This window comes from Vanacampus margaritifer, chromosome 20, assembly GCF_051991255.1.
Source record: "Vanacampus margaritifer isolate UIUO_Vmar chromosome 20, RoL_Vmar_1.0, whole genome shotgun sequence".
Classification (NCBI taxonomy): Eukaryota; Metazoa; Chordata; class Actinopteri; order Syngnathiformes; family Syngnathidae; genus Vanacampus; species Vanacampus margaritifer.
In genome coordinates, this window is record NC_135451.1 from 14774557 (window position 1) to 14787498 (window position 12942).

The window sequence follows — 12942 nt, forward strand, 5'->3', positions numbered from 1 at the left end:
TTCATGACTTTAAAATGTTTATTTATAAAAAATTAAACCATTGATTTGTGTGTCTTTACAGAGTATAGCAGAGAGCACGTTTTGTCTTATAGCCCCGTGCAATGGAACCTGTCAGCTGGGTCTGGACAGAGAAGACATTGTGGTGTTCTTTCTCCCAGTTACACAAAACATGATTGATGTACAAAACATAAATGTAACTCTACAACATCTGATATGTGAATTAAATACATTTTCTATCGTAGTCCAGCACTACAATAGCGTTTGGTCTGACTACGTAAAGTCAAACAAGACAAACTAGCACACTTGTTAGCCATCAAACTGAATTACGTTAGAAAATATGCAACAACAAAAAAAATCTGAAACAAAATAAAAACTATGGTAAATTGGAAAAGGAGCTATGAGCAAACTTGAACGTGACTTGAAACACTAGAATTAGAACACCTAAATTTTTTTAAATTAAACTATACTGTGATTATGCAGAATGCCTGATACAGAAGCTGATATGATATTCAGAGAGGTTTATTTTGTTTTGATTATTTAACCTTTCTCGTAAAAATACATGTGACACGTGTGCTGTCCAAACCCAGACGCTCGATTGGTCAACACGTTGGCTCAGTTTTCACTAGCTCGCCCGCGTTCATATTTGTACATTATTCACACCATGTTAAGAAAAATGATCTCTCAGTGTCGTCAGATTATTAAATTAGCCCGGGTGGGGCAGAAAAATAAAGCATCCGCTACCTTCACATCACACCAGGACACCACTTCAATGATGATTAGAACATTTAAAAAAGAAGGGCAAGTACCGTTTATGTAACTTCACGTGTCTCCCATATGACCACACAAAAGAAAATTGGGATATCGGGCTTTGGGGGTATCAAACGGCAAAATTCACAACTGGTGTTTTTTTCATGTAAACTTGTATTAAAAAAAAAAAAAAGCTATACATTTTCATTGTTTTTTTTTTTTTAACTGTATGCTTAGCACAATGTTAATGTTCGAACGTGCATAATGTTACATCAAGTTGTTGCTGTCCAAATTTGGTCAATTTCCTTTTCTTTTTTTTTTTTTTTAGCAAATCTTCAGAATGATCCAATGTTAACAAAACATTTTTTTTTTTCATTCCTGAAAAATTATGACTGCAGCGAAATACTTTCTAGGGAATTGGGAGACAATTTATTTATTTTTAAATACATAGGGCTACTACCCTAGTATACTTTAATGACAATCACGATGGTGGTACTTAGAGGACTAGTTTTTTTTTGTTTTTTTTAGGTTGTACTTGATGTAAAAAGTTTGAACCACTGTTATAGCGCATTTCACATTCTTCTTAAGATTTCACCCTAAAACCCAATATCCCTAAGTATTTGTGAGTATTAAAGATAGATATGCACAGTTAATTTGACCGCATACATATCCCCAATTGGACATAAAATGATAAAAAAAATAATAATAATTAAGATCTGCGCGGAAGTGCAACAATGATGCATTATGTGTGTGTGTGTTTTTTTTTTTCTTTAAAGCTCTCGACATTCAAGTGTATGTGAAGGTAGCAGGATGTCGTCTCGCTATTATTTACACTCCAAAAAACAACATTTTACAATCTAGTTAAAATATATTTCCACGTGTTACAGCTAGGACTTCTTTTTTTTTTTGTTGTCTTTGGGGGGGGGGTTAAGAAAAAAAAAAGAAAAAATTTAAAAAGCTAAAAACACCAACGAAAGAATGTTAGCCGGACAGGAGCAAGCGTGGGGGAAGCGTGGTCTCCATGGCGACTAAAGGCAAGGCTGGATATGAGGGAGCGCTATCCTGGTCTCTTGAAAATGGGACTTTTCTTGTTGTTGTTGTTGTGTAGTGTTTACTGATGTGTTAAATGTGAGGTGTTACGTGGGAACAGCCGTCTCCAAACTGCGGCGCCCTTGTCGCAGCTTGCGCTTGTTGCTATAGAGCGCCATCTCCTCCAGGGCCGAAGTGGCGGGCACCGGCACGTCGGCCTCCGGGCCGGTCACGGGGCCTCCTGGACAGGGAATACAAACAAACGTGGATGGTTAAGTCTCACAGAAAAAAAGTCTGGAGTTGGGAGACGATGGCGGTAAAAGCGGAAAAGATTCCCTGCGAGATTCCCAATGCTAAAAAAAAAACAAGCAGGAGCAAAAGCAGATGGCGATGATGTCATCATTGTACAGAGGAACCTCGAAAAGGCAAACTTTTTCAAATTATACACTAAAATGGGATTTTAAAAAAAAATGCAAAAATCATAACTTATAAATAAAGAAACTAATTAAGTATATTTTTAAAAGGCCAAAAAAAGTTATTTTTGATTTAAATTTAAAATACAAATATTTATTGTTGGAGGGAAACTCCTTTTTTTTTTTTTAGTTGAGGAAAAAAGATGATAGAAAAACTATTTTTTTTTTTTTTTTGGGGCTTACATGCATATATTTTTTTATCGTTTGCAAAAAAACAACTAAGATTACTACGTTGTTCCAAAATTCTTCTTTGTGTATTATATCGTCTGTGTTATACTTCCCCCTGGTGGCCAAAAGACAAAGTGCACAATGTGCAATCAAGCTCCAATTAATGATACACGTTTTTATCAAATCAGATCCTGTAAAGTGACATTTTTCGGTATCAAAACCACAATCCCCACCAATATTTTTTTTTTTTTTGAGGGGCAGAAACAGATTAACGAACGGCATTTCTATTCATTTCAGGAAGGAAAGATGATGAGAAACGAGTCAAGAAGTCAAGAAACGGCTGTAGAGTGCCGCCAATGCAGCTTCGCAAAACACTAGCATAACGCCACTCCTGGTTAGCATGTTGTTAATTTGGGCTTGTTTTCACATTGGTGTCAATCAGAGGCTACTAAGCTATCGCGTTAGGATTTAAAAGCACAGCAGTCCACCCCCAAACAGTCACACACATTCCTACCACTAGGAGCAGCTTATTCCATGTAGACGCCTGAATCAAAAAGGACAGGAAACACATTTCTCACTCTTGTCCAGGTTCTTCATCATCATCATCATCAAAGTAAATAAAAGCGAGGCCGCACTCACCCGGATGCTGCGCGCCGTCGTCGATGAACTGCATGTCGTCCGCCGGGTCAGGAGACTGCGAGGAAATAAAACCACGGGTGAATGGAAAAGTAGCAGAGAGCGGAATTTAGGAAAGCAAGCTAACCGGGGGACGTTAGTTAGCTCGTCAGTGCGGCGCTATTAATGGAAGGTCATTGGCACAACGAGCACAACCAGTCAAAGTACCTAAATTGACCTAGAAAGAAAAAAAAAGGTTCCATGATTAGCCTTTGGTTCCACCAAGTAGTTACAGTCAGTTCAGTTTCCTAATAGTACACTTTTTTTTTTTTTTACTATTCTCTAAATATATAAACTATCAAAATTTCATTCATTCAACAATACATCTTTAGATTTTTGTAACTTTAATTATTTTTTTTCTATATTTTTATATATTATATTATATTTCTTATGTTCCTTTCAATTCATTTGTTTCTCCCTCCATTTTCCCCATAATACACATTTGGATAAAAACTAACTAAATAAATAAATATATATATATAAAAACACAATACTATATATTGTATTTATTTTTTCCAACATGGAAGATTTATCCTGATACCCCCAAAACACACACACACAATTGCATATTTGAATTGAAGGATTAAAAAAAAAAAAAAAAATGCAATATTTAATGTGAATTTTGAACAAATAATTTTTGCAATAAATAAAAATAACCCCCAACTTGTAATGTTTAACTAATTGCACATAATCAGAATTTTGGAACTATTTTCAGTTTTTCTATAATTTTCTAAAAATTTCTTACTCAACTTTCATTTATTCTGATCTAAAAAAAAAAAAAGTCGTTTTGTAGCCAAAATGTACATTAACTCTTTGACTGCCAAAAACGTTAAATAACGTTTAGTAAAATCCTAGGGAGGAGTGCCAAAGTCGTTAAAAGACGTTTGTTTCAAAACAGAGGTGAAACTAACCATTTTCTATTGTTGATTACTGAAAAACGGAATAAGGTAGAAACAAACTTTTTTTTTCTGATAAAAGATGAGAGTCCAATCTTTCATTTGGTAGCATGTGTGTTTCCATAGTCCAAACACATAATTTTCTGTGGACCTTGAAAGATCAGTCAAAAATGCTTAAATCGGCTGGCACCCACGGCATCCCTTTTCTGAAAACGTCTGGCAGTCAAAGAGTTAAGTTGTCCCCACGGCGAAGCGAACCAAATTTGTACAGCTTGGTGGAAACATGACTTTTGCTATACCATTATCAAAAACAAAAGCAACCACATCGTGTGAATAAACCAAAAGCAGACAGACAAGCAACTTTTGTTTTGTTTTGTTTTCACCCCCCAACAAGAGCATCGTTTGAAGAATTGCCTCCCACCCCCCCCCGTAGAAACCCACGACAGACAAGTTATCCCTCCTCAGCGAAATGCAAATGAGCACAAATGACGTTTCCGTGGATCCATCAACAAACCGATTGGTTAGTGAATGCTGAAGATGCTTTGTGAGCGACAGATGGGCGGAAGGGAGCGGAAGCGAGACTCAGGCCTGCTTTTGTTTATTGTTGCCTCTTGGATTAATTCCGAGACACTACAACGCAGGCAAGGTTGAAGAGGTTGGGGAGCGCGGGATGGAGGAATCGGAGGCTCAGCGTGCAGCCGATACCTGGATGTCGTATACCGGTTTGGAAGAGGGAATGGCGGCAAACTGGCGGTAGTCAAACCTCTTTGACGACAGGGACTAGAAGGATGGCAAGACAGGATGGGGGGGGAGGAAGAGGAAGGATGGATACAGTGAAGAGGGATGGATGGTGGAGAGGAGGGAAATGTGTGTAGGTGTGTGTGTGGGGGGGGGGGGGGGGGGATTCGAACCGGCGGCGGTGAAAGCATGTGAAAGGGAGGGAAACACGTGTGGATTCTCAGATGGCGGATTATTGCCAATGAAATTAGATCACCTCCATCATCGGCACTTTTTTTTTTGGGGGGGGGGGGGGTGCTGACTTTAATGACTTACCAGTCTGCCGGGGGAGGTGAGTCCTCGAGGACTAATAAGCTCTGGGAAAAAAACAAGAGTAAAAGACAAGATGCTGTCAAAAAAATACTAAAAATCAGTCTGGTACTAAAAAAGTTTCCTACCTTCCATCGGGGTGGGCGAGGGCGTGGGCGCCGGCGAGGGCGTGGGCGCCGGGGAAGGCGACTCGGCCAGTTGGTCCAGGGTGCTTCGTTTCTTCCCGTCCCGGGACTTGGCGATGACCATCTGAGCTTTGAGCGCGTCCTGTTCCAGAGACTTCATCCTGCCGAGGGAAAAAAAAAAAAAAAAAACACACATGAGGCAAGCGGGTTGAGGCTGGAAGGCGGGACGAGACCAGGCACACGCGCGCGCACACACACACACACACACACACCTTTGGGTGGGTGTCAATCATTTCAAATCTGGGTGCTCCTTGTCCTGGTTTGCTGTGATAAAGGTGCCGTCAAATTTTGGTGTGTGTACATAATCTGCACACACCTTAACTTCGGAGCGACCCAAATTATGAATCATGATACGGCGTTTGACGGTTTTAAAATGGCAGCAATAGCGTCATCAATCAAAACATCCAAGCTAAACTTCAGCAGTTTACGAGAATATTTCCCTGTTTGTGCTGTTTTATATCCTATCCTATTTGAGTGTGTTACTAATGCTAATTTACGTTAGCCTGTGAATGGCGTTCCCCATTGTGTGCTAGCATTAAGCTAGCGGATTTGCAGTATGCTCAAAGTACTTTCAATGAACATTTATGATCGATATATGTTCAGATTAGATATAAGAGCAAAAATAAAAACTGCCAGTGTCAGTGGTAAAAAATACGGCTAATGGCGCCATTCACCAAATATGGAGGACAAAATAATACGTCACCACACTCAATACAGACCCGAATGCTTCGGTGGATTTGATTTTAAAACAGTTGGAATGGAGCGCATGGAGCATAAAAAAAAAATTCATCGACAGTAAAGGCTATATAGCTGCGTTAAAGACAAGCTAACAATGCCAAAATCTCGCCACATCTTTTTTTTTTTTTGAGCTGGGGCAAAAAAGATGCAGCTTACAGCCCAAACGTTGCCGTAATCGCAAACACAAGGCGGAGGCATTCCAGGAAAAGGATTTCCTACTCTGCCGGCAGGCTGACCCTTCACACACAAACTTGCCGCAGACGAGTGTGCATTAGTACAAATGCAACAGCAATGCATGGAAGAAAAAAGAAAAAAAAAAAAAAGACGTGCAAGGAGCAAGACAACAGCAACAAAAGAACCTTTCAGACCCAAAGCCCCTCCCACTTTCACGATGCCGTGCCAGTGTCCCCCCCGGTGGCCGAGGGGACCCACGGAGCAGACCTGAGCTGGGAGGCGGCAGAGGAGGAAGCATCGAAGGCGGGGGCCGCGGCCCTCACTCGAGCCTGGTAGAGCCTCTTAGCCAGGTCCTGCTCATACTGCCTAACATCGTCCTCCAAGCCCAAAGGCCTGCGCAACCCGGGGTGACCGACAGGAAGTGGGATGAAGGAAAAGACCACCAGGACAGAGGAAGACACACAGAGAGAAGAAAGTGGGGGGGAAAGGAATTCTGACGCAAATAGTGGAAAAACCTTCAGTGCAGTGTTGCCTTGAGATATGTACAACAAATTGAAGTTGTATCTCAAGGCACAATTTTCAAATTGAAGTTGTATCTCAAGGCACAATTTTCCAAATTGAAGTTGTATCTCAAGGCACCATTTTCAAATTGAAGTTGTATCTCAAGGCACAATTTTCCAATTAAAGTTGTATCTCAAGGCACAATTTTCAAATTGAAGTTGCATCTCAAGGCACAATTTTCAAATTGAAGTTGCATCTCAAGGCACAATTTTCAAATTGAAGTTGCATCTCAAGGCACAATTTTCAAATTGAAGTTGCATCTCAAGGCACAATTTTCAAATTGAAGTTGCATCTCAAGGCACCATTTTCAAATTGAAGTTGTATCTCAAGGCACAATTTTCAAATTGAAGTTGCATCTCAAGGCACAATTTTCAAATTGAAGTTGTATCTCAAGGCACAATTTTCAAATTGAAGTTGTATCCCAAGGCACAATTTTCAAATTGAAGTTGTATCTCAAGGCACAATTTTCAAATTGAAGTTGCATCTCAAGGCACAATTTTCAAATTGAAGTTGCATCTCAAGGCACAATTTTCAAATTGAAGTTGTAGCTCAAGGCACAATTGTAGTTGAGTTTTTCAGCCACAGGAAAAAGAAAACAAAACAAATACGGAAGGGAGGGAGGGGGATGGGGAGTGTCGGGGGGCTCTTGAACGGAGCATTTACCGTGCCGCTCTCCACATGGCTCTCTTCTCGGCCTCCAGGGCTCGCTTCTCGGCGGGGGAGAGGTCCTTGTCCAGCGCCACGGCCAACTCGGGGCTCTGCATGCGGAGCCTATCCTGGTGCCGGCGCTCGGCTTTGGCGGTGCGAATGGGAGCGGCGGTGGAGTCGACGCCGTACACGGGGATCAGACTGGGGGGGGGGGGGGGGGTGTCAGGAAGAACATGAGATGAGCACTTTGGTGGCAAAATGGCACGTTTGGAATGGAGGGTTTTTCTTACCCAGTCATGGAATTGGGCCGCTGTTCCAGTCGGAAGCTGTCGTCCAACGAATTCCTCGCCGTGTCTCCTTTGCTGTCCACCGACGAAGGCCTAAAGGCGAGAACAACATTGACATCAGTAAGAGACAGAATCAAACATTCCCACAATGTCGCCTTGAGAACCAACGCCTTTCTACCGTGAACTCCCGCTGTAGCTGGGCGGCGTGGCGCAGGCCTTGGCCGGCGTGGACACGGGTTCCACGTCGTACTCCACTCCGTCCAGCAGCACCTTGCCCGTCACCTTCATCTGTGCCACGTGCTTGGCCAGGTCCTCCTCCTCGTCCTCGTCCTCTTCGTCCAGCAGGTACTCCCGTGCTCGCTGCTCAAATTTGCGCTCTGCGTCCAAACAAATCAACAAACAAAAGGTTTTTACAACAAACTTTTACATCAATACATTATTATACATTATTATTATACATCAATAATCATCATAGGCAAAAAAAGCAGGATCGAAAAAAAAATTCACAGTAAATAATTGTCAGCAAAAACTATGTTGAGCTTGAAATACTTCCTGTTTTCCTTCCTCTTCTTTCAAATTTAGTCTCAAAGTTTGTTACTGCCATCTAGTGGTTGACAGTAGCAACAACAACAACAACAAGTATCTGGAACTCCAGGACCAACCTTCCTCCTCCCTCATCTTCTTGAGGTCGTCCTCGCCGACCAGCGAGACACGAGGCCTGGGCTTGTCGGGCGTCTGCTGCTTCACGTCGATCTCAAAGTACTTCTGCCGGTCCCGGAAGGAGCGCTGCTCGGGGCTGTCCTTGCCGCTGGGCGATGGACTCTGCAGGGTAGGCCAGCGGGATTTATTATCAGAGCTCAAAGTTTTCACATAGGACGACGTGGTCCCAAACTTTGATATCGGCAGGATTTGAAAAGTGAAGCAGCAGGAAGCAAACGCGAGAAGAACCCAGCACCGGTTGTCACAGGTGGGAGTAAGTCATGTGATATGTTGGGGCGTTACTGTGGCAGAAATTGCATCGTAGAGATTGAAGACAGAATTAAAAAAAAGAGTGTCAATGCAGCCTGGAACCCGCCACCGGCCCGGGCCAAGCACACCAACGGGCTGTTGGGGGTCGTCAGCGTCGGCGGCAGCTACCTGGGACGGCCTGGAGAGGCGAGGCACGGCGGCCATATTGGTATACCCCCAACGGTCGGGCGAGAGGGCAGATCGGGCCGCAGCCCCGCCGACCCCCTCCTGACCGTCCGTGCCGTCGTCAAACACATCGTTGTTCAACTCGGGCTGGTTGGACGGAGTAAAAGGCATAAGTAGTGCTTTGCCGCCACCTTGTGGCCTCTATAGGCAACTGCAACTTTTTTTTTTTTTTTTGGGGGGGGGATTAATCACTTGCGGCAAAAATGTGCTCTATAAAATGCAGCATGTTTTCTTTAAATAGATAAGAAATAGCATTAAGGTATTCCTGTGATCTGATTGGCCGTTAAGTGGCGAGGAATCTTCTCCCTGCAAAAGTCTCTGTACACACTCGATTAGGCGACGGATTGGACATGCTAACGTCATGAAGCGACTCACCTCTGGAGAAAGCTGCTTGGGATGGAAATTGTTCCTCACACCAAGTAATTCCTAGTGGACAAAGGAAGAAATTATTAAACAAAAAGAGGATGGAGAACAAAGACTGATATGGAGCAGGACACTTAAAAAAAAAAATAATAATTTGAATATGTATAAATTCAAATGGCTAATTAGTGAACATGCAACACAAGTCGACATAACGGATGAGATGATCCGACACCAGCAAGTACGAAAACTGATGATTGCATTCCACACGTCACAGCACGTCACAGGCGCCTTCGGGTGTGGGTGGCGCGGCATGCGTTGTCATGGCGACGCGGCACCGACACCCGGCATTGGGCCTACCTGCTCCGAGTCCAGCGCCGCCAGCGAGCGAGGCACGGCGGCAAACGCCTTGTACGCCTGCTTGGCGTTCATGGGCAACTCGTCGTGCGAGGTGGGGGAGGGGGCGCGAGGCTGCAGGTGGGGGTTGGGGGGGGGGGTATGGTGAAGGAGCCGAGGGGAAAAAGAGGAAGAGGAGGCGGGGATGACAGACAAACGAGAGGGTAGACGATGAAAAAAACTATCCAAGTCGACTGTGTGAGTGGACGGGTGAGGAATATGGCGGCTGGTTGTGCGTGTGAAGGACGGGGGGGGGCGTGGGGGGAGGGGGTGTGGGGGGGTATGCCAGAGAAAAGACAAGACAGTAGGGCTTGCAAAGCTCAAAACAGGAAGACTTTGGACATACATAAGAAATCAGAAGAATTAAGGCATGTATGGAATCAAGTCTTCCCCTTTTCTTTGGTTTGTGTCAAAAGTATAAATATATATATTTTTTTGCATCTTTACAAGACCTGCACCGCCGTTCAAAGAGAGGTGTAGGAATGGAAAGTCATTTGAGCATTTCTAGGATATCCCTGATATCCATCTGAGGCTCCGTGTATTTGTAAGACAAGGTGAGTTTTAATGATTTAATGCTATTTCCACAAAGGAACAGCGCCCATATTAGTCGGCCACGCGTCAGCTTGTACTAGCGTGTTATTGTGGCTTATAAATTAGCTACAGTTATAAGTACAGTATATAAGTTTCAGATAAAAAAAAAAAAAATTCATAGAAAATTTTACAATGTACGTACATGTTTACTAATTAATATTTTCTAAATTTGAGTACAAAAAAAAAACAAATTATAGATTCATATCATGATTAAATCGGTATTGAATCAAATCGTGACCTATGAAACGTAATATAGATCGATTTTCCTGAATAGCTGACATTATAAGAAATATACTACTAACATCTATTGCAGTGGTTCTCAAAATGTTTACACCAAGTACCAACACACACACATAGAAAAAAAAAAAAAAAACATTGGATCTCCAAGTATCACCTTAAAAAAAAAAAAAAAAACATAGTGAACGTCTTTTAAAGTCTTTGGCAGTCCTCATTTGGATTTTACTAAACGTTATTAAACGTTTTTGGCAGTCAAAGAGTTAATGACCAAATTAAAATACAAAAACCATAGTAGGCCAAAAAGAATAATAATCCAAATAAAAGGTACTGCAGTATATATAAGTTGAAATAAAACGTAAATGTGAATTCTTAATTAGATAATAATAAAAAAAAAAAAAAAGTGATTTTTCATATACCAAAATAGGAAAAAACTATTTTTGTAATACGCATTTGTTCTACTAGTGTGCTTAACTACCTCACTAGTGACGACCAAGAGCAAACTAGTACACGGACCTCACGCTGGATATCACGGATATGGAATCACGACTCAAAACGGCTTTTCATGCGCAGGCCCCCCCCCCCCCCCGAGAGTGCAGCCCTACGTGGAGGTGAGGGGTCTTACAGAGGTCTGAGAGTTGAAGGGGGAGGGGCCATGCTGGAAGGGGCTGGGGCTGAGGCCGTCCGGAGTGGCCGGGGAGGTGCTCGGCCGCACGCGCCCGACGGGCAGGATGGCGCCCGGTCGTGTCTGCGGACGGAAAAAGGGGCCAACGGTAAGATATCGGGAAAGAATCGTTTTTTTTGGTCAATTGACACTCACGGAGGATGACGTGTGGTCCTTGGTGGTGTTGGGGGTGGAGGTGAAATGAATGCTGGCCTATGGAAGAAAATGAGGAGTTGTGAGTGGGGGTGGGATAAACAAAGTTCCTTTTTTTAAAAAAAATTATTGGACATATAGGCCAGGTCAAAGCGATGACAAACGCAACGCTGCAAAAAATAAAAGATGACGTGACTGCAAATGAAGTCGCGAGATGCTCGACGCTCACCGGCTGGATGGTCGGAGAGTAGGAGGCGTCTCTGATTGGACTCTCGGTCCTGCTGTAATCAGACGAAGGAGCCTGGGGGACAAAGAGACACTTGAGCGCGTGAAATTAAAAAAAAATAATTGTTGGATCTAGAGCTGCAGCTGTCGATTATTCCGTGGGATTCAAAGTTTGCAGATTAAAACGGATGTTGCGTTATTTTGTACAGGTGAGGTGTAGGTATTATTTCCTTTATCCTCATTTTGTACTGTAGTATCTGTGACTTTTTGAGTATATATGACTTTAAAAGGCTGAGCCTGGTCTGGTGGGTGACGTGGGTGTCGAGTGAATGAGTGTAGGCTAGTACGCTATATGAGCTAACATCCATACGTTACTTTCTATGTTTGTCACCATTATGCTTATTTATAATGCAGTAACATTAGTCCGTGTGGAAAAATGATCCTTGCAAACGTACCCTTTTTTTTTTTTGTAATTTCATTATTTGAATAATGACGCGTAGAGATAAACAAAAACTGAACCCGCAGTCTAAATCCAATGCTAGCTCAATAAAATGAAGCTTCTACAACAATTCCAATCTTCACATTCTAACAGTTAGAAGGAATTTGCACAGCAATGAGATGCGTCCATTTCTTTCACGGTCTGCGACAGGACACGATAACACGGGTAGACACAAAACGATTCATGGGTTAGTCTCATCCACCGAAATCCAAGCGGGCAAAAGGACATGCACTTCGTCGCGGGGCGTCTTGTGTGCCTCAAACAATCCTTCACGGCAACTTACGCTGACCGCCGCAGCTGTCGCCACACGCGCATTCCGGCCTGTCTCGACCGAGTCCGTTGCAAATGCAAAAGCATGCCGCCGCCAGTCTTTCAGTGGGGGAAACAAAAAGTGAACTTCCGTGGAGGTCTTGGCTCAAAAAGTGGATACAGTGAAGCCCCCCTGCTCCTTCGCGGTTCATTGTTCCGCACCCCCCCGGCTATGTCACAGTTCGTTTTTTAGCTTTACTGGAAGAGATAGCAAAATTAAGAAGAAGAGGCAGAGAAGGTCTCCAACAAATCTTCACTAACTCTTTGACTGCCAAAAACGTTAAATAACGTTTAGTAAAATCCTATGGAGGAGTGCCAAAGACGTTAAAAGACGTTTGTTTCAAAACAGAGGTGAAACTAACCATTTTTTATTGTGGATTACTGAAAAACGGAATAAGGTAGAAACAAACTTTTTTTTTTCTGATGAAAGATGAGAGTCCAATCTTTTTTTGGTAGTATGTGTGTTTCCATAGTCCAAACACATAATTTTCTATGGACCTTGAAACATCAGTCAAAATGCTTAAAATCGGCTGGCACCCACAGCATCCCTTTTCTGAAAACGTCTGGCAGTCAAAGAGTTAACAGTCATCGTCCCATAGACGGAGAATATGCTAAGCCTGTGAGTATTGTTGCATGCTCTGTTTGAATACATTTTTTTTTGTTTTGTTTTTTTGGGGGGTGTGGGGGGG

General features: G+C 42.8%; 1 protein-coding gene across 18 annotated transcripts in view; it reads right to left on the reverse strand.

Annotated features, from left to right (window-relative positions):
* Positions 1–12942, reverse strand: part of scrib (scribble planar cell polarity protein) — a 52131-nt gene continuing 39189 nt past the window's right edge. For 6 of the 18 annotated variants that reach the window (XM_077553938.1, XM_077553935.1, XM_077553932.1 and 3 more), the window contains 15 exons: positions 11450–11521; positions 11224–11280; positions 11029–11151; positions 9543–9653; positions 9198–9248; positions 8766–8909; positions 8291–8450; positions 7807–8005; positions 7632–7721; positions 7357–7542; positions 5164–5321; positions 5042–5082; positions 4694–4768; positions 3057–3111; positions 1–2017 (listed from right to left, as the gene is read on the reverse strand). In XM_077553938.1, the coding sequence (XP_077410064.1) occupies positions 1884–2017; positions 3057–3111; positions 4694–4768; positions 5042–5082; positions 5164–5321; positions 7357–7542; positions 7632–7721; positions 7807–8005; positions 8291–8450; positions 8766–8909; positions 9198–9248; positions 9543–9653; positions 11029–11151; positions 11224–11280; positions 11450–11521 (1656 nt within the window). In that variant the 3' untranslated portion in view covers positions 1–1883. Of the gene's footprint in view, positions 2018–2931; positions 2962–3056; positions 3112–4693; positions 4769–5041; positions 5083–5163; positions 5322–6399; positions 6526–7356; positions 7543–7631; positions 7722–7806; positions 8006–8290; positions 8451–8765; positions 8910–9197; positions 9249–9542; positions 9654–11028; positions 11152–11223; positions 11281–11449; positions 11522–12942 lie in introns of all 18 variants that reach the window. The other 12 variants (XM_077553944.1, XM_077553942.1, XM_077553948.1 and 9 more) reach the window with 11 other exon arrangements.